The sequence below is a fragment of the Leuciscus leuciscus genome, assembly GCF_965113295.1.
Source record: "Leuciscus leuciscus genome assembly, chromosome: 8".
NCBI classification, from domain to species: domain Eukaryota; kingdom Metazoa; phylum Chordata; class Actinopteri; order Cypriniformes; family Leuciscidae; genus Leuciscus; species Leuciscus leuciscus.
The window spans coordinates 19,002,470-19,023,246 of NC_138732.1; the positions used below are offsets into that span (position 1 = coordinate 19,002,470).

The window sequence follows — 20,777 nt, forward strand, 5'->3', positions numbered from 1 at the left end:
ACCTTTCACTTTGATAAATACAGCAAAAGAGAAACCAATAGCAATGTCCCAGTACACACGTCATCTGGTGTGTAAGAGAGTATTCGTGGATTGCTTTGAATGTGTAACAAGGATTGAATGTGACAGTATCTAACTTTGATGTCACTGAGAACAGAATTATCCCAGAAATAAACAAATTCTCCAGTCCTACTTCATATTAAGTGTCTTTAGCTAACATTTAAATTACAGGGGTTTTTTTTCCGCTTTGGTACTATTTTCACAAGTAAGGTGTACATTTTCAAAAATCAAATTACAAATCACAGTTGTTGCTGAATTAATTACAGTAATACAGGCTATGCCACATTAGAAAATACACGTGCATAACCTAAACTTATGTAATTGAATCCATAATGTTTGTAATAGTATCTATCCAGTGTCTTATCAAAAGGTGTGATGAAGCACAGCCATGAGGTTCTGTGCTAGAACAGAGTTTGCTGGCAATGAATACAGTAAATGATTTTGACTATTTGACTGAATATACTGTAGTGGACCTTTACAGATGAAGGTTAAGTTACAGCAATGCAATTTTTAATTAGTCATGTTATATAATTACATACTTTTAAAATATTGTTTATCCTTATTATTATTTATGGGCCTAACAGTAAATTCATTATAATCAACACCTGCAAGTGTACACTTTGAAGAGTAAAAATGACATAGAAGGTTAGCTAATTCAACTTTATCAAAACTGCATATGGTAATCAAATTGCACTTCCAAAAGTCATACATTTGTGAGAAGAAGAAGAAAAAAAGAAAAAAAAAAAGATATATATATATATATATATATATATATATATATACAAGAAACGAATGAGACGACAAATCAAAGGAAAATATAAACAGTTGTGCGAGCAGTTACAAACTTTTCTTTTTTTTGTGCGTTTCCACACAAAAAAAAAAAAGGAAAAAGCATTAACGTGCAACAAGTAGGCTACGCGCTGAAATCAATTACTCATCTTTAAAGTAATTTAGGCTTCATACTTTTGGCATAAAGTTAAATATTTGTCATACCTGACCAGATGATGTTCAAAACAAATGTAACATCAGATAAGGAAGTTGTAGGTTGTGTTTGAATAATTACGTATCTTATTTAGCTACGTATCCTAGCTCGATGAAGAACGAGACAACACAATGAGCCCAACGGGCGGTTGAAATTTAAAAGGCTGATTTTCGCGCTTCAGGGCAGTGACGAGTACATATTATGAAAGTAGAATAATGTCAAATGTTTTTGAAATAAAAATCCTGTTGAATTGCACTACTTGAAAAAAAATAGGCATTGCATTAACCATGCTTGCATTTTAATGCATTGTATTTTTAGTGCTTACATTTTTATGGGCTGAAATTCAACATGGTTGAATATTTAAGCTGTGAATATTTCAATTAAAAACATTTCAAACACCTTTTCATTATTAAAAATTCAATAATCCATATTCACCTTTCATATTTCACTTCCAAAATATTCAAACTGTTTAAAAAACAAAACAAATAATATTCAACAGGCAATTTTCGGTCTATTTTATTTCGCTTTGCAAATTCGCTTCCACAAATTCAGTGGTTAAAATTCGACAGTAAATTCAACATTGACGTCCAGGAACTGCAGGAAAAGCAGTAGATTGCCGAGCATACTCTCCATCTGCTGTTAGTCGACCTCACCATCAGATGGTGCAAAAGCGCTTGTTGCTGACGAAGACATTCATTCATAAAATGAAAATGATTATCTGTGTCAGTATATGCGGAAAAGATGATAAACACACAAAAGCTGTGTTTATGTTTCATTCAATAACTTCATTGTTACTTTCCCTGTGTATTCTACATGTCATCAGCTTTCTCTACAATGCATTAAAATGCAAGCATGGTTAATGCAATGCCTATTTTTTTTCAAGTAGTGCAATTCAACAGGCTTTTTATTTCAAAAACATTTGACATTATTTTACTTCCATAACATATGTAGTCCAGTGGTTGACAAGACACTGTCCGTTGGCACAACCTTTAGCAGTGGCCCTGAACGGTGGTTTAACGTCAACATTGTGACAACGCTCTAACAACCTTCACCACACAACGTAGTTATAGCAACCTTTTGGCCATTTTGTTAAAACGTTGTTAGAAGGTTGGCTACGTTGTGCCAACGTTCTGTGTTTGCTGGGTTTAATCTAGTTTTAAACTGGGACAGCGAGTCTGAGCCTCGAACAATATCAGGAAGGCCATTCCAGAGTTTAGGAGCTAAATGTGAAAACGCCCTCCCTCCTTTAGTGGACTTAGATATCCTAGGAATGACCAGAAGCCTCGAATTTAGTGATCTTAAAGAGCGCGATGGATTGTAGGGCGATAGAAGTTCCGTTAAATACCCAGGAGCTAAACCATTTAGGGCTTTATAGGTCAATAGTAATACTTTAATTGATACGGAACTTAATAGACCACCAGTGTAGAGATGATAGAATTGGTGTTATATGATCATATTTTCGTGACCTAGTACTTTAAGAACTCTAGCAGCTGCATTTTGGACTAACTGTAGCTTGTTTATTGAGGATGCAGGACAACCAGCTAATAAAGCATTACAGTAATCTAGTCTCGAGGATGAATGCAAAGGTTTCCTCTCCCTTATACTCTATTCTGCTTTACAGTATTTTCACAAATGGCAAATTTCTCTGTATCTTTCTCTCTCTCTTTCACACACACACAGACACACACATGCGTGTGCACACACTTTGAACATCATGGTGGTTATTATCTATAAATCACTTATGTAAAAATAATTCATTACATTTGTATCCATATCAGAAATTGCAAACAAGTTCTATAGAAACTGTATATAGAATCAATATCTATAGAAATCTATAGGTGTACCATTTGATTCATTGATTAACCATTAAGATCAGTTGGATTAAATCATAGACAAATGTAGTAAACTGAACAAGAAGAGATGCAAATCAAAAGTTTGATAGTAAGAGCTTTATGAAAGGCAATACTGTGAATGAAACATCTATGTAGATGAAACACTTATTTTGTGTTGTGAAAAGGATACTTTGAGATTTTGTGTATTGTGCTAACACAATTGAAAACATAATGAAATGTTTGAAAAAAGTGCACTTTTGATGATCTGTTGTGATATTAGCACTAAGAGTTTTGAAAATGTACACCTAACTTGTGAAAATAGTACCAAAGCGAATAAAAAAAACTGTAATCATTTGATACCATGCACCTTTTGTGTACATACATGTTTTTACATTGTTTTTATATTAAAAAAAATTCCTGCATTACGGTGTACCCTTCCCCCTTACACCGTAACCCACACTTTAACCTATAACTTTAACCAAACCTGTCCCTAACCTTACCCGTATCCCACCTCGATAGCAGCAAAAGTGTATTGCAATACATGAACACAATAATTATTGTACCTTACCATTCATTATTACTATTTGTATGTAAGACACCTAATATAAATCGTGACCAATGAAACATCAAAGAAAATTACAGATTAAAAATAATAAGAAATGTGTAAAATGCGTCATGCAATGTCAGGTATGAGACATAAAGAATCTGAGGCGTCAGAGCAGTCACTGATGGGTATAGTGAAGAGTAAACATTTGTTAGGGTTTCTGTGCAAGCAGAGATAGGCTCTGTCTGAATTGACAGCACACTCTTAATTGTGTCTATGACGAGAGGACATCACGTCAAAACCATTAACACTGGGATGGGGTGACATGAGCAGTATTGATCCCTTCAGGATAGATGGCCTCGGATGATATAAAACTGAAGATGCCGGCTGGGGCAAGAGCACTGAAGACTGAAGTCACCCGTGATCCTCTCAACATGTTGTCCTTGGCACTGCTCTACATTCTGGCTGTGGTTTGCTCTGCGCGGAGAACTCATGCTCTGCCTCTATACTCAGACACGGCACTGCCACAGCAGGAAGGTGAGATCAACTCTGTGCTTTTGAGAAGTTGGCAAGCTCATGATGTTTGTTGTAAATGTATGATGAAGCTCTTGTGGAGTAACTGCGACTTGTACATTTATAGACATTGCTGATTGCTTAATGTCTCTTCTGCTTCCAAAGTAAATGTAATGAAAAGGAAGTGGTGAAAGGCAGTATAGGGAACATTTTATAAACACCCATGAGCTTGATTTTATTATGACAATTTAATCTTTCCACTGCACCTTTTAAAAATAGACATTTAACTTGAAACAGAAGGGACATCTGTTTTTGGACAATTGAGGAAATTCAAACTAGAGTTTTTTTTGTTGTTTTTTAAATGTATTGACTTGTAATTTAATATTTTTTCTTTTCTTTTTTTGTAAATAATTTAAAATTATTACCAAAATATGACATTTTGTTTCGCAGAACTGATTCAGAAACTGGTGGCAGAGGTCGAGGAGAGACAAAGCAATGATTTAACAGAGCAAAGGGACATCAAAACTGTCCTCCCTGTCCTGATCCAGAGAGGTGAGACAGGGACTCTTGGACACTTGTTATTTAGATAACATTCATCATGTTATTAGAAAGGATACCGTTTTCACTTTTTCTGTCTTTCTAGGTACAAAAGAAATTTTGCAGCAAGAGAAAATGAATACCATGGTATGATCAGTCTCTTTGTAAATGAATTTACAATTCTTTCTTTTTTTCTGTCTGTCTTTCTTTCTTTGTTTCTTGTGTGATACTGAAACAGTATGTCTGGTCTGTGTCTTTAGGTGGATGACTTAAAAGCAGTTGTTTTAAAACTAGCAGCAGCTGATAACCTGCGTTCTCAAGGCTATCTACGATCTGAGCAAAGCTTGCCCAAAAACAATAAGAGAGGTGAGGTTCCTATATATGTAGTGCAGATTATATATACATATGTACGGTAGTGTGTATAAATATCAATGTATACTCAAAACACTTTCAAAGTCATAAAATAATAAGAGACAAGGTTTTAGAAAATGTTAAAACAATTATGTAATGCTGATTTTATTCATATAAAGAATGTCAAGGATGACACAATGGCTTTATGTCATTATTATATTACTAATCAAAGTTTTTTTGCCCTTCCCTTTACAGCCTGTTTTTGGAAATATTGCGTTACAAACTAGGAATGAATCGGCTGAGATGGACAGAGGACCAGCCTAACATCCCTTCATGTACAAACACTTAAAATGTATGCCTTTGTTTCCCCCCATAAATATCCATTCAGCTGCCCTTTGACATTGTGAATATTGTTTTATATTTATATATAGATATATAAAGTAATCTAACAGGAATATGAATGTATTTTTTATCATAAATGAAAACTGACCTAGAATTGCAACTGTAAAATAAATATAGTCTAGGTAAAAACAGATCAGTTGTAATATTGTGTATTTTTGTTTTGTTTTTCAATCCAGTCATCACCATCTTTCACCAAAGCTCTATATATGCTTGACATTCACATGAAAAGAGAAAGACAAAGTGGTGATATGTATGATATACATTTTATTTTAAGTAAAATTTGAAAGAAAGCAGTTTAATCTCTTTTTTAAACAATCGTGATGTCTAACAATGGTGTTTGCGCCACTCAGTACATCTGCCACAATAACCTTTAATACAAAACAACCATTACTGACGCAATACTCATTGATTCATGTACTGCACATGATTTGACCGCACATTTGTGTTTTCAACTCATTCTTACAGATGATTAAAAGATATACATAAAACCGAATATGCCATAATGAACGTAAAATACATATATACATTATGCACAAAAATGTTACATTCTGTTAAAAGCACAACTCGCCTGTTGTGCTCAAGATCGTTTGCAAAAGATCCCATAACTTCTAAAACTACCCAAATAAAGACTGTTTGACAGTAGCAGTCACTCAAAAGTATCCTAGTAAATCCAATGGGCTCTGAGATCACAGGCACAATGAAAGTGCATAAGCAAACTGTGTTCAGTCAGTGTGCCTTTTGTGTTGCTAATATATTTATAACTGTGAACTATATGCCTATAAACTGAAATGTTAAACTATTTACACTATTTAAACATTTAACCCCTTATGTCCTCAATAATCTGAAGTTCAGTTCCTCTTGGCCACACTCAGATAGGTTTTCTCAATTTCAATGTCAGCTGGACAGGTCTGGCTGAACTCTTCTCTCTCACGTGCATTCTGCAGGTAACGCCACACTCCAGTGAACTGAGCAGGAATCTCAAAACTGCAGTACTTCCTGGCAGCAACCTACAAAACCAAAAAGAAAAGGAACACATCATAATTATGTATTTAAAATGAAACAGCTTTATAGAGGCCTGTGTATGTGTGTGTCTGTGAACCACAGAGGCGTATCACCTTGATGACGTGCAGCTTTGGTAGCAAGTTGCAGTCTGCCAGTGTCAGGCGGTTGCCGTCAAGGAACTTTCTTGTGGATTCGCTGATGTTTTGATCGAGCTCGTCCTGAAGTGGAGTATTCAGATAGTCATCCAGACGCTTGAACTCCCTCAATAAGGCTTTTTCTTGGACTGAGGAATCAAATAGAAGAGAAAAATATTCAGAGATATTCATATTTATTCATATTTATATTCAGACTTTGTTCTGTTGTTCTATTATGTAAGTGTCAATGCATGAATCTGATTAAGTCAATAGACATATGTTGTTTCTAAAACTATACTGATCATGACAGAGAAAATGTATTTATTTATTTATTTTTACTGCTTGTATCACTCAGCTTCCAGTCAGTGGTGTGTATTTTCCATTAGTATTTTCATGGACTCTTTCTGCAGGTTACATCGTTACACCAGTAAGTGGCGACAAATTACTGTATTTATGAGTCACTAAACCATTCGTTCATTCAACCGATTCGTTTTAAAATTCTGATTCATTTAGAAACGGCACAAGCGAATCTTGTTATGAATGATTCAATGCAACAATTCTGCTTTTTGGAAATATTTTCGCAACATCGTGTCTAAAATGTAAGTTTTTCTAAATTAATTTCTTCTGAATCTAACTGTTGCAGTTTCACACAATCATGCTGGTTTTTATATATTTAAAATGTAATATATAGGTGTTGTAACTCACAGGCATTGTTTGGGCTGTTCTTGATATATGAAGAAAACTTGGCAAAAATGTCAGCACCAACATCAAATGACTCTTTGTAGCGGGGGCTGAGATGAGGATAGCTGATAGGATAAGACAGAGGAAATATTTAAAGCCAGTCATCACATACCTAAAAGATACACATCCATCATTCACATGATAATACTGACACTCAAAAAAACACTTAAGCTCATCCATATAATGCATGTTAAAAATGTCACACATAGTCTGTTATACACTACTGTGTGGGGTCAGAAATAAGTGTCTTATGCTCCCCAAGGCTGCATTTGTTTGATAAAAAATGTTTTAAAAGGTTATCTATTCCTGTGATGGCAAAGCTGAATTTTCATTATGCCAGTCTTCAGTGTCACATGATCCTTCAGAAATCATTATAATATGCTGATTTGCCTGATATATTTGTGGAAACCCTGATAAATTTTTCCAGAATTCTTAGAAAGTTCGAAAGAACAGCATCTTTTGTAACATTATAAATGTCTTTACTATCACTTTTTATCATTTTAATCCATGCTTCTTTGGAATTTTTTTTTAAAAGATCAGCAAGAACTATTCTGAAGTATACCGGGACTCCGGGAGGATAGTCTTTGAAATTGATGATTTCAATGTCACAGGAATGTCATTGTGTCAGATTAGATATTACTTAAATGAGTGCAGTCATGCGACTTATGACAGAACAACACTAGAATAATGTCTCATTGTGAAAGGCTTTTGTGTGAAGCCAATGTTTGATATACAGTAGCATTACATGAGCTCACAGACAAGCACAATACCGAGGAGGGGCGAGTGTGGTCTCCAGGAACTCTTCGATCTTTATGAAGTCAGTCTTCAGCGTGCCATTGTACAGGAGGAAAGGAGGGTTGGTACCTGGAGCTAAATCCTTCAGCTCTTCTGGCTTCCTAAACAACACAGGGTGGAGCAGAGCAGAGGGAGTGTAAACCACAGGGTGCGGACATGGTCAATATGAAGTCATTTATTGTTTACAGATAGTCTTTCAATGAGACTTAAAGTGATGAATGCTTCTTTAATATAGTATTAAACTCATTTAGCACTCAAAGCACACGGATATAGGAGTGTTCAGCTGCTAAGTACATGAAAGTTGCATTTGCTTTTGAAGAATTAGGCCTAGATGGGAACAGGGCAATGGGAAAGTTCACACTCCCTTCATCCTGTTTGTAGTACACCTGCTGTACTTTGACCGCCCCTGGTGTTATCACATCTCGCATGCTAGTCCAGAATTCCTCAGATTTCACTATTTGTATACTGAATTCCATTCCAGTTGATAGCCTTACCCAGGGCCGGGTTTACCTCATAATGTGACAGACAAAATAATTGTATCCCCGTCATTAGAATCACATCTGAGGCAGTAAGTGAATGAATTAAGTAAGTGCATAAATTAAATTTTCATCAACTTACAGATTATGAAGTTTAGCTGAAGCTATGTGTGGCCAACATCCCATGTTTCACAAGTTCACACGTACATGAAATCAGATGTAGTATTTTAAGCGTATTTGGCATGCTGTCCGGGGGAGGGCTCCGAGCTCGGAATTTGGCCCGAACCCAGAGTACTCCCCCTTTTTACTGGGATAGAAACCAGCCGAGAGTGAGGTGATGGGGTGGTGGAGGGATGCTGTGAAACTTGACATGAGACAGAGGTGAGGAAAGGCTTTATTCATACCGGCTTCCTCTTGTGCTGATTGGTTGATTACCTGAACCTGCTCCTCCCGAACTTTGTTACATAAAACTTCATTTAGTATTGGCACTGACTCGGCAAATGCTAGACTACGACACTCTTCTCCGCTCCTCAAATCATTTAGACATTATTTATAGTGTTTTTTAAGTTTAGAAAACGCTGTACTTATTCAAACAACCAGTTCTTTATTTGCCTTTGCATTGCAAACAAGCAAGACGGTCCACCAAAATGTTTGCACACTTCATTCAAGATTGAGGCGGGGTGGAGTTATGAGGTTTTACCGACAGTTTGAGGAGCCAATGGAGTTACGAGGTTTAGTCACAAGCTGTTTTTATACTTTTCATCTGTTAAATATTTGCAAAACTCACAGACAGCGATTATATTTTAAATGGTATTAATTTACAAAGTTATTGTCTTACAGAGTTTTAGCATTAGACTGAAATAAATAATACTAATAATTGTATTATTTCTCCTCATTGTAATTGGGCCCCCCTGGATGTTCAAGCATAGGCCTGTGCATAGAATATGCATAAATTCCATCCATGGCCTTACTGTTTCAGTGAAATGAAAACTTAAAGTGATGCTTACTTCCTCATGTCAACGGTGGTTACTGTGAACTTGACTCCTTTCAGCCAAAGAACCATGAAGAGTCTCTGGCAGAAGGGACAGTTCCCCACATTCTCTCCATCATGACCCGCCTTGAGAAAAAAAAAGAGAAATCCATGGTCAGTATCAAAGTTTCACAGACCAGACACAAGGTTATATATAGCCTACATGTAGACCGAGAAACACACATTATAGATTTCCTTAACCCTCATGTTTTGTTCAAATTAACTGGACTGTTTTTTTCTGTTTTGTGTCCCAGCAGAGACCCTGTATGTATAAAATATGAATAATACATTTGAAATTAACATTTATTTAGTCTTTCAGTTCTTTTCATGTGTTTTTCTGACTTAAAAGGATAGTTCACCCAAAAATGAAGTCTGTCATTATAAATTCACCTTCATGTTTCAAACCTGTATGACCTTATCTTCTGTTGAGCATAAAATATATTTGAAGGATGTATCAGTATTTTATTTATTTTGTTTGTTTGTTTGTTGTCCATAAACTGACAGTTTGGACCCTAGTATTCTGCAGAAGGAAAAAAGTCAGGAACGACATAAGGACGAGTAAATGATGACAGAATGTACATTTTTTGGTGAACCATCTTCTTAATCAAAACCCAGTAGAGGCAGACATTACTTTAAGGTTCAACACATCGGTTATATCATAAGATAATATGAGAAAACTAAAGTGTGAAGTTTCAGGAAACTGATATTATGATATCATTATGTTTACACACACTGGTTATTGCTAAAAAACTGCGTAGGACACAAATGGCATTTGCGCTATGTGAATATAGATAAGATCTTTTTATGTTTTTGAAAGAAGTCTCTTATGCTCACCCAGATTGCATCTATTTGATAAAAAATACAGTAAAAGCAGAAACCATTCTTATATAATGACTTCAAGTTCAAAGAACAGAATTTAATGTCAGTACTAGCACTTCAAATTTCACTAAGAATTTTATGTAAGAATGTCTCTTATGCTTTTACATGACAGAAATCCAGGTATTTTAAACTGTTTTATCTCAATTCTGTAAAAAAAAAAACCAGTAAAAGCAGAAAAGGGACTGATGATTTTCTGCCAGGACACTATCCATTAAGTTTACAGACATTTCCTTTAACCCTAAAACACAACACAATGCAACAAGTCATTCAAATTACAGGTAAAACACCTGTGCAAAATAAGTACGGAAAAATCCTTCCTTCTTTTGGGCCGTGAAAGTAGCATAAGTAAACAACGCTTGTGTTTACATGGTGTTTCAGATTGCTACTTTCTGCACAAAATTCCCCCTGAATAAACCATTTTCTTAAGTGTGAGTAAACATAGCAATGTTCTTAAAATATTTAAACATGTTTGGGTTCTCTCAGATCCAGCGGCCTATTATTAATTATTATTAATGTTGATTGCTTTTATTTTTAAATAAATGTGTCCCTCCCTTTAAAAAGAATAGGACATAAATAGTCCATGTATTGTGTGGGTGTGGGAGTAAAATTCAAAAGATCCAAAGAGAGGAAAAGCAGGAATTGTCTAGAAGAGGGAGATAACAGACCTGAACAATGCTTACCGTCCATAATACGCATTAAAATAAGAACACAAACAGCTGGACTATATACATAACTTCTGTAATAAATGGTGACCATCTACAAAGCTTTGATTATCTTTAGGATCTAAAGGTCACCACACATTCATATTCTACTCATTTAGTTAATGAACTGTAGTTCAACTGGTAAACTGGTAATGGGATCTATAGGAAACGTACGCGTGTTTATGGGTGTGACGACAGGGATCCAAGAGCTGTCAGTCTTTCAGTGCGTGTGCATGTGTGGTGATAAGATGATCCCAATGCTGTCTGTGCATCTGTTCTGATAAAGAGAAGCGTAAAGGCGAACAGTTGCATATCAAACATACTATCCAGTCTACAGTATTGCATATGTTAACTGAATTGACTGTAAACGCCCAAATCAACCTCTGATTCATGGTGCCCAAATGGACAAAAAGCACTGATAGAGCACTGGAAGATCTTGGTTCATGGTGTCTTTGTAGAGTACTATTCAACAAAATAACTTTTGGCAACAGGCTCATGTATAGTCACAAGCCTTTTATTATTTTTTCAGAATGTTAAGTAGAATATTGTCTCGTCTATTAGAAAATTACATACACTGGAAAATAAGAGGCAAACGGTGCATCATAAACTATATTATTAACTACAACATTTTGATCAAAGGCTAAAATTATTAAGTTTAACATCTCTATTCCAACAGTAAGGATTACATAATGTTGAACTTGATCAATATTCAGATTAGTGGCTTATTTGAACTATTTATTTTTCTATTTAAATTATTCTTATATTTAATATTATTTGATCCTACACCTGAACATGTAGTTACTTTATTGGAATTAAAATGCTTAATTTTAACATTGAACAACTGACCTTTATGAAGAGCTCAATGCGTGGTTCTTTATCTGAGTCTTGTCTGAGTGCCATTTCTTTCCTGCAGGAAAAAGACTTTGATAATTCCAGACCTCTGTGAAAATTATTCCACAAATCAACCAGACAGTAGAAGTTCCCCCAAAGATTGGTACACGGCTGTAATGTGTGCAAGTGTTCGGAGATGAAAGTTGGTCAGACTCTTGCTTTATGCTTTCTCCCTCCCCAAACACACTTTAAAAGTCAGGAGGGAGGGAGGCTAGAGAGGATGGGCGTGACCCTAACTATATAACTGTGCTGCCAGGCTGTGTCAGAGAGCTCAAAAATAGCTTTTCATTTTATCCAGCACGCACTTACACTCAGGAGAAACGTCACAGGGTTATCGCAGACGTGAAGCAGGGACCACATTCCATTCATACAGACTATTAACACTTCTACCTCTCACTAACATTCCTCTCTCCCATATGTTCAATCACTATGTGCCCCTTTCAGATGTGTAATGGAGAGGCTGTTTTACTATACATGAACATGAACTGCTAACATTATTTTAAAGAAGATATTTAATTGCTCTCGCATGTCAGACAACAGAGCGAAGGTACTTGCTCTTCTCTGTTTCAGTCTTTTTTTCCTTCTAGGGGCCATTTGGAATTCTGACTCATTCTGCTCTTTCATTATTATCTACACTTCTCTGGAAGTTTTCTAACTTCCAGTAACCCCTGCCAAAACCTAATATCACTTTTGATATCAGTTGAGGCACAGCAGAAAGCAAATCCCATGTGGTTTTTGTGTGTTTTTCAACCCCAAAATGAGCTAAATCCCTTGGGGGACATTTGGGGATTTCCTCCATTGGAATAATGATTAATAAATCAGGTAAATTATGTTTTGTTTTGTTTTGTTTTGTTTTGTTTTGTTTTGTTTTACAGATTTCTCATATGAGTAGGGGGAGTATGTAAGGGTTAGTCTATAGTGCATAATAAAACATTAGAAATATATTGCTAAGATACACAGTTGTGTGTGTGAGTAGACAAATGAGGGTGTGGGTATGTGATCATTCTCCAGGGATGGGTTCTCTTTAAACAAATAGTCCCCCTCATTCCCTATGCAGTCATGTTGAGTCAGAGGAAACAATTCCGTCATCTATGCTTCCCCTTATAATTGAGCATATTAACCTGGAAAGACTCTTAGAACAACTTACAGAATTCATATCTTACACAAACTTAAACTAAAATTCATCTCGTACACCAGCACTATAAAACAGACATTTTAATGACAGAATGCCATTCTTACATAATTGTTTTCAATCCCTAAAGAGTTTCATTTCCTCATTCAGCAGATGTTGTATTGAGGGGGTTTTATTGCACAATTTTGGGGAATTCACACTAGTCTGAAACAATATTACCGCAAAAAGAAGACACATCAAGAAACCAAAGAAAGCAAATAATTGCTTTGTTCTTTCCTCACAAATACTTTTAAAAGTGGTTGCAGACACTTTTAAAGGGATAGTTCACCTAAAAATGAAAATTCCTTCATCATTTACCCTCATGTTCAGCCCGTTCTCATACCCAAATCGTCACTTTTTCGTCACTTTCAACCATGCTTCAATATCCGACGCACAAAGCAACCTTTAGCGTCCATATGAGACGCATAACCCTACCACATACCTAAACCTACCCATAACCGAAGCGTCACATATGGACGCTAAAGGGTGCTTTGTGCGTCGGATATTGAAGCATGGTTGAAAGTGACGAAAAAGTGACGATTTGGGGTGAGAATGTGTTCTCATGTTTGATGAGTGTTTGATGAATGTTCAAGCTGTGATAGTGAATGACCATGTCTGTCAAGATTTTTTAAAGCATTATTTTTTGTAATGTACATCAATATAGTAAAGCAAATTATAATGGTGGAGATGGTCAGCCCATGGTCTCTATAATTTAGTTTACTTTACTAAATATCTTCATTGGTGTTCCATAGAAGAAGAAGAAACGGTTTTCAATGACATGAGAGTAAATTATAACAAAATGTTTATTTTGAGGTGAACTATCCCTTTAAGTAAAAGGCTGGTGATTATGCTGTATATACAAAGAAAGAGCCTGACATGGAAACTCCTTACAAATCCAGGAAATTAAGCTAGTTCTACTTCGGCTAGCACAGGAAATGTGCCATCAGCCATGCCAGTTTACCCAGTGTAGCCTACTCCCTCCTCCTGAAGCCAACAGGATATTATGAGTAACCGATCTGAGCTGTTTCAGTCCATGCTAGCTTCTCTTTCCTGTTAACATACAGTACTGCGCCACCACATATATACCACCAAACAAGAAATCACCATGGAGATGATGAGCTGTAACAACTCAAAATAGTAAGCCTCTAATCTGATGCTACCACTGCAATCACTAAGCAAACATGTCAAAGGTCAGCACATTATTGTACAGCATTTGTTCCATACTCAACACAGTTCCAATTTAAATCACAAACATTCCTCTCAGGCATCAGACCGATCTCATATGTGGGGGTTGTGGTTCTTTAACTTGGGGAGGGTGATTAAATTGACAAAGTGCTGAGAAAGCTAAGATGCACTATATAAAAAGCCCTACATGTTTTCTGACCTCTGCTCAATATTCATTGCATGTTCAGAAAACACACGGTTTTTATAGAGATAGCAGACTGACAACTCATATTTACCAGCAATGTATTTAGTGGCAACAGAGTTACTTTTCAGTATTTCTGGAATAGAGAGAAATGTGATGTGCTCACTAACCACTGACCTCTCTCTTCCTCGAGCTGAGTGAGGAAGCACTTATCCTGAAATGATAGGCTATCTACAGGACATCCAGCAGCTGGGAACACACAGCTTGGAAAATCCTTGCTTTATCTCCCTAAACAGGACCCCAATGTTGATCATGAGGACCCACTTCTGTCGTTATACATAAATGCAAGCAAAGGAAACAAAACCGTCAAGCTCAGCAAGACTATGTTTTGTTTTGAAGTTTTTCTTACTGAAGAGAAACGGAGAGAAATCTGATTTAATGCGTGACTCTTTACACAAAAACTGCAAGTCTTATTCAGTATTTATCTTTTTTTCCAGTAAAAATTAAACATCCTTAAAACAAGATCAACTCAAGAAAACAAACATTTTACAGCTATTACGTCACCCTCCAGAAATGTTTTTCTATTTTATTTTATTACTATTTTATCAGTGTTGAAAATAGTTTGGCTAATTAATAATTTAGTGTAAATTTAGTGTAAAGCATGATGATTTTTTTTTTTCAGGATTAGTTCAAAAGAACATCTACATCTACATTTAGATAGATGTATATGAACAATATGTGAAAACTATTAGGTTAATTTAACTTGTTTTTACTTCAAACAAGACTAAAATACTGATTAAGAAAGTGATTTTTGAAGTACATTTGACTAGAAACTACATTTATTATCATCAGGGTGGCTACTTATTAAACAGACGTGTGAACCTTGTCACCTCAAAAAGCCCTTTTGATAAATAAATGGAAAACAAGCATGACAACTGTCTAAACAGTGCAATGAGACAAATGTGTGTCAGTGTCAGTGCTGTTGAAAGAGAGCTTGTTCTCCACTCAGCACAATGTCACCATTGACCCTTTTCTCCTGGTCAGAAGTCAGAGGGCAGTAAACAGCCAAACAACTTCTCCAAGTTAAAAATCACAGCGGTTCGTAATGTGCGTTGTGCACTATGTCTCTATGGAGCTCTTGTTGGTCCTGGTGTTTCCTCTCATTTGCCCTAGCTGTCAAAACAGGGCAATCCTCATCAGCTCCAGATTTCTCTGGTAAGTGTTTTTCTCGAATTTTTGGCTGTGATAGAGGAAATACTGCATGCTCTCTTGGAGCGTAACTCCCAAAGGAAAGAGAACATTCCGTATTTTGTCTTTTACATAGTCTTTGTCAACAATCTGTAGAGCATCAGCTTAAGAGAGATGGGTGTCCCTTCCTCTTCTATTGTTTGAGCACAATCCATATCGGAAGGCAAGGCAACATTAACCCATTCTGAACCAAAGACAAACATTTTGTGTTGAAGCTGGTTGACAAAGTGTATAATATGTTCGGGGCAAATACAATCGAATACACTAATCCACAAATATAAGTCCAACAGCAGTGTTTATATAGGTAAAAAGTCAGAAAACTGTATTCATGCATTTTATATTTTGATTACTTCAGGCATTTCAGTGACACATGTTGGCTTCTTGATTTAATTGTTTCTGACTGTGTTTCTGTATCTCCCCCCTATACAATACATAATGGCTTCAAGAGTGATAATCAGCCAAGAATAGCTCATTGTGTTTATTTGTGAGTGTGTCTGTGCCTGGCACTGCATAACAGAGGGCTCTACAGATGCAGAATGGCCTAACCCAAGAGAGAGGTACGGGCCAGACATTACCCTTGATCCAGTTCCTTCTCATTGAATACTCAAAGATATGGTCCAATGAAGGAACATACTGAATAGGCTAGGGCATGTTAAAAACATGACAAGCTTGAAACCTGAGCTGTGTGGAAAAGTGGAGGATAAGAAAGAGAAAATGCATCTAGAGAGGGAAATGTTCTGCACTGTCCCTCGTTCAGGTTGTCCACTTCATGACATTTAAATCTCAAATCTGCGAACAATATAATAGAGGAGGAACAAAATGCTTGATTAGGTATTATATTCATTTGAAAATACATTTTAATTTGCACTAATCCTATTTTATTTTATTTATCTTATCTGTGGCTATTATTGATTGCAGTGTACTGTTAACTCTGTCTTCCAAAGTACATACTTTATTATCCAATGTTGGTTTGTGCTATTGCACTTTTCATGTAATATGAGCCCTGGTGTTTTTTTTTTTGTTTTTTTTTTTGTACATTATATGTGATGTTACAGACATGTGATGTACATTGTTGTGTAAGTGTTTAAGAAAATGCAATAAAAACAGTATTACTTAAAATCTCAAATCTGCAGTGCAGACCGCTTTCAAATATTTTAGGGGTCATTTCCTCTGACTACATGGCTGTCCCTGACCTCTGCCTCTCTCTTTCACTGCAGTATTTGAAATATAACATTTTCAAAAGAAACAATAAATCAATAGCAGCTTAACTTGAAATTTTAATTTTATTGACTTTTTAAACTTTTCATTGATAAAGTTGATTTATGATTGTCTATATATCTTTTTTAGAATCCCCAAAATAATTTATTTATGTTATTTTAGAACAAACGTGCTTAAAACACTGAAATATATTAATAATACTTGGCCTATCAAGAAATGCATTATTACCAATTATCATCCAGTCCCATAAAAAAACATTATTATTAATGTTTAATAATCAATAAGAAACATTAATAAGTTAATTATTAATCAACTTTTATTAATAACTGCATAGGCACACCAAGGGCAAAATTATTATCATTTCATTTTATTTTATTTTCCTGTCCTGGGTTCCGAGTCTTCCGACCCACCAGTTGGAAATCTCTGTTATTGTATAACTGTATTTGTAAGATAAAAACAGCACTCATAGTACCTAAGAAGACATCATAATGTCAACCACATTTGCATTTGCAAGAAAAGATAAGTGCGGGAGTTGGTTTGTCCATTGTCACATTGCTCGATTTACACTATAAGTGTACAATTGTGGTCAACAATGCTGTTGTGTAGTGGGTTCTCTAAATGCATTTACAATGCCTTGTCTGTATGCTGAGCAGTGCCTCTACTCAGCAACAGTGATGCTCAACTGATGTTTAGATCACTTTAAAAGCTGTCTGCGTACATCAGTCTATTTTCCCCCTTAGATTACCTCCACAGGATCCTGAAGAACCACACTGCCCATGCATGTGATGGAGAGACGCTGACCATCAAATGCCCTACTAGAACATCTGTGGCTGTCCTCTCAGCGTTTTATGGACGCCGTGTCCCGAGTCCATATCTATGCCCACACGCAAACCCAAACATAACAGAGGAAAACACTGACTGTATATCAACCACAGCCATTCAGGTATCATTGATCTGCATTTACTCATTCTTTAATTCTAGTCAAAAATCTCCAGTATAAAACTCATAATGATTGATAATGAATTTCAGTCAGAATGTGTTTTCATGGCCAGAAAGTGATGTCTGAGTGCCAGGATCGATGGGAGTGTCAGATTCCTGTGGTGAGTCCTGTGTTTGGTCAAGATCCCTGCCCTGAAACCAGCAAATACATCATTGTCTCCTACAAGTGCAAGCCTGGTGAGACGCCTACTGTTTATTGTGCTTCACTTTAGCGAGATTGTAACCGAGCAGCACATCAATGATTTTCCTTCTCCACAGAGCATCATCGCTCGAAAACAGTGTGTGAGAATGAGCGGCTGAAGCTGGCCTGTAAGAATGACACGGTTCTGGCCATCTATTCAGCCACGTTTGGCCACTTGGAGCACGACAGTCTTGAGTGCCCTCAAGAGGCTAAAACAAAAACGGACATAGGTCTGAGAATAAAATAACACACTTCTTCCATCTAGTGGGAATATTTTGCCACAACAGAAGAGGCAGTAAAATATGTGTTCAAATTCATTTGATAAGATCATGGTCATTCATTTGATGAGATCATGGTCATTCATTTGATGAGATTATGTTTCCTGTTAGAGTGCTTGTCTCCGTCAGCCTTGAGGAGGGTGTCAAGGAAGTGTCATGGCAGGACGAACTGCTCTGTTTTGGCTGATGCTCAGGGTTTTGGAGACCCCTGTTTCCCTGGCACCAGAAAGCACTTGCGAGTTTCCTTCACATGCGGTGAGTTTCAAGAGGTTTCGAAAAACTATGATCAACTTATTCACTGTTGAAGCAGTCGTAAAAACACTTTCTTTGTTGCTGTTGTGCATTTAAGTACCACGGTATCTACTGGAAGATGTTGGACGTGGAAACACAGATCCTTTCTTGCTCTCTGACTATACGCATGGTAAGAAAAAGGAGTTTATGGTGTAAATGATCTTCATTGCTAAGCTAATTTTCATTGTATTAAACTGGCTTGTATTAAAAAGATGATTTTAACATAATAACTGCGACTTATTCCATGTGTTAGTATTGCAAATGAAAATATGACAGGAGAGATATACAATTGTGGTCAAAAGTTCACATGTACCTTGCAGAATCAGTAAAATGTTAATAATTTTAACAAAATAAGAGGGATCATAAAAATGTCAGGGTTTTTTTGTTTTCCAGCATCTTCTGCAAATTTGAATCCTTTCCAGTGACTGTATGATTTTGAGATTCATCTTTTCACACTAAGGATTCATAAAGAACTATTGCAAAAGGTGAAAACTGAAAACACTAATGCTAAAAAAGGCAACAAGATGCATTTACAGTCAACTTTTGAATGGGGTCAGTTGTATAAAATCAGCAGCAAACATTTTTATTATCCTTCTTATTTTGTTAAAATTATTAACATTTTGCACATTTTTTCAAGGTATTATGTAACATTTTGACCACAACCGTGTGACTCATATAATATAACTGTCAGTCATTGGTTGTTGGTCCTGCTGACTGCGGGATCCAATCCCCTCTCCCCCCCTTCACAGGAGGGTGGTATACTGGCCCCGGTGTGTCCAGACCACAAAACATTTTCACCAACTCTCTGGAAATCTTTTCCCAGATCCAGGGTACGTTAGATGTGTGGCCTGATCCCAGAATGTTCAAATGATTTGGTGCCATTTTTACTTAGTATTCACTTTACTTTTTAATTTTTTTGGTTTTATTCATTTTTTTTAAATACAAACATAAATGTTCAGTACATGTACCAGTAACATGAAAGTAATTTAAAAAATCAAAGCAAAAACAATTCATCTTTCTTAGTGGTTTGCTAACATCAGCAGTCAGCAATGGCCTTCTCATTTACTAAGTGTGGTAGCATTTTACTAATTACTTTTTTAATCTCTTCTCCTCTTCATTGTTGAATGTATTGTTTATTACATTTTAAATGTTAATTAGGCCTCTCTTTTCCATTTCCCCAAGGTCTTCCGGAGACAGTGGCTTTATACTTTGTCTCTGGTATATGTGCTGGTCTGTTCTTCTTGCTGTGTTTGTTCGGTCTCAAATCCACCCTGATTCGAGATCTGAAAGATTTGGCGTCTGAGCTAGGAGATGAGCTAAAGTCCTCCCACAGGTCACAGGGAGGACTAATAGATGATTTTGATGACGATGACGCCTCCTTGCGTTCTTCTTTTCGCCACCTTGCGCGCCCGTATCGCACGCCAGACATGTTCAACCAAGAGATGATAATGACAGTGGTGATGGAAGAGAGAAGGGATGAGGACAAACCTGAGATGCCAAATGGAGACATCTGGCCACATATCAACTCCAGCCCTTATGCCATGCACAAAATCAAAACCTCCTCTGCCTGATCTTGATGTTCTCTGCCAATCTGATTGATGAATGTTTTCTTTAATAAAACAAACACTAATTATATTCTACTATTTAACATGAATGATAAGATTATATTGTCTGGATCTCAAATGCATAACACAAATGACATCTGTGACATCCTTATCAAGCCCACCTGCTTGTGTTTTATGAATAGACTGTATTTATGTGTACATTTTCATGTATAATTCGAACTGGTTTAATAAATGAGCGAGGTGTGATTTCTTTGGATGTTGTGTGCACATTGAAAATAAAATATATTTGCGTAGCCTACTTATCAAACACAGCCAACCAGGGATTTGGTTTGAATTTATATTGTGCTGGAATAAATGTAAAAGTTGCAACATATTGTTTATCCTTCTAAAGAAAACATTATGCAACCAAAAGGACATGCATCAGCCCTATCCGTTTGATGGTCTATTTGACATTTATAGAAAATGAAGGAACAACCCTCTGATTTAAATAAGGGCGTTTGACGAAGTCTCTGCAATGATAAATATTTAAACAATGCAGTGAACTATACTGTGTTTACAGTGAATATGCGAAAAAGTTGCGTATCTTTGACGTT

The 20,777-nt window shown here is 36.2% G+C and overlaps 3 protein-coding genes across 4 annotated transcripts; 2 read left to right on the plus strand and 1 right to left on the minus strand.

Annotated features, from left to right (window-relative positions):
• The first annotated feature begins 3,739 nt into the window (after nt 1–3,739).
• urp1 (urotensin-related peptide 1) lies at nt 3,740–5,602 on the plus strand. The gene is made up of 5 exons (XM_082177389.1): nt 3,740–3,952; nt 4,379–4,480; nt 4,572–4,612; nt 4,726–4,831; nt 5,072–5,602. Exons 1-5 carry the CDS (start codon nt 3,769–3,771, stop codon nt 5,101–5,103), a joined length of 465 nt encoding a protein of 154 aa, XP_082033515.1. The 5' UTR covers nt 3,740–3,768; the 3' UTR covers nt 5,104–5,602.
• clic2 (chloride intracellular channel 2) lies at nt 5,463–12,037 on the minus strand. The gene is made up of 6 exons (XM_082177388.1): nt 11,823–12,037; nt 9,374–9,483; nt 7,866–7,991; nt 7,060–7,160; nt 6,334–6,503; nt 5,463–6,225 (listed from the first exon to the last, which is right to left on the minus strand). Exons 1-6 carry the CDS (start codon nt 11,874–11,876, stop codon nt 6,067–6,069), a joined length of 720 nt encoding a protein of 239 aa, XP_082033514.1. The 5' UTR covers nt 11,877–12,037; the 3' UTR covers nt 5,463–6,066.
• A 2,724-nt stretch (nt 12,038–14,761) lies between these two features.
• Nucleotides 14,762–20,430, plus strand: LOC309504728 (protein eva-1 homolog C). Of its 2 annotated transcripts, XM_082177977.1 has the most exons (8): nt 14,762–15,619; nt 17,611–17,813; nt 17,923–18,046; nt 18,128–18,280; nt 18,440–18,583; nt 18,678–18,749; nt 19,369–19,449; nt 19,802–20,430. In XM_082177977.1, exons 1-8 carry the CDS (start codon nt 15,526–15,528, stop codon nt 20,188–20,190), a joined length of 1,260 nt encoding a protein of 419 aa, XP_082034103.1. In that variant the 5' UTR covers nt 14,762–15,525; the 3' UTR covers nt 20,191–20,430. The 2 variants fall into 2 exon arrangements, with proteins under 2 accessions (XP_082034103.1, XP_082034104.1); XM_082177978.1 differs by lacking the exon at nt 19,369–19,449 and having other exon boundaries at nt 14,770–15,619.
• The last annotated feature ends 347 nt before the right edge of the window (nt 20,431–20,777 follow it).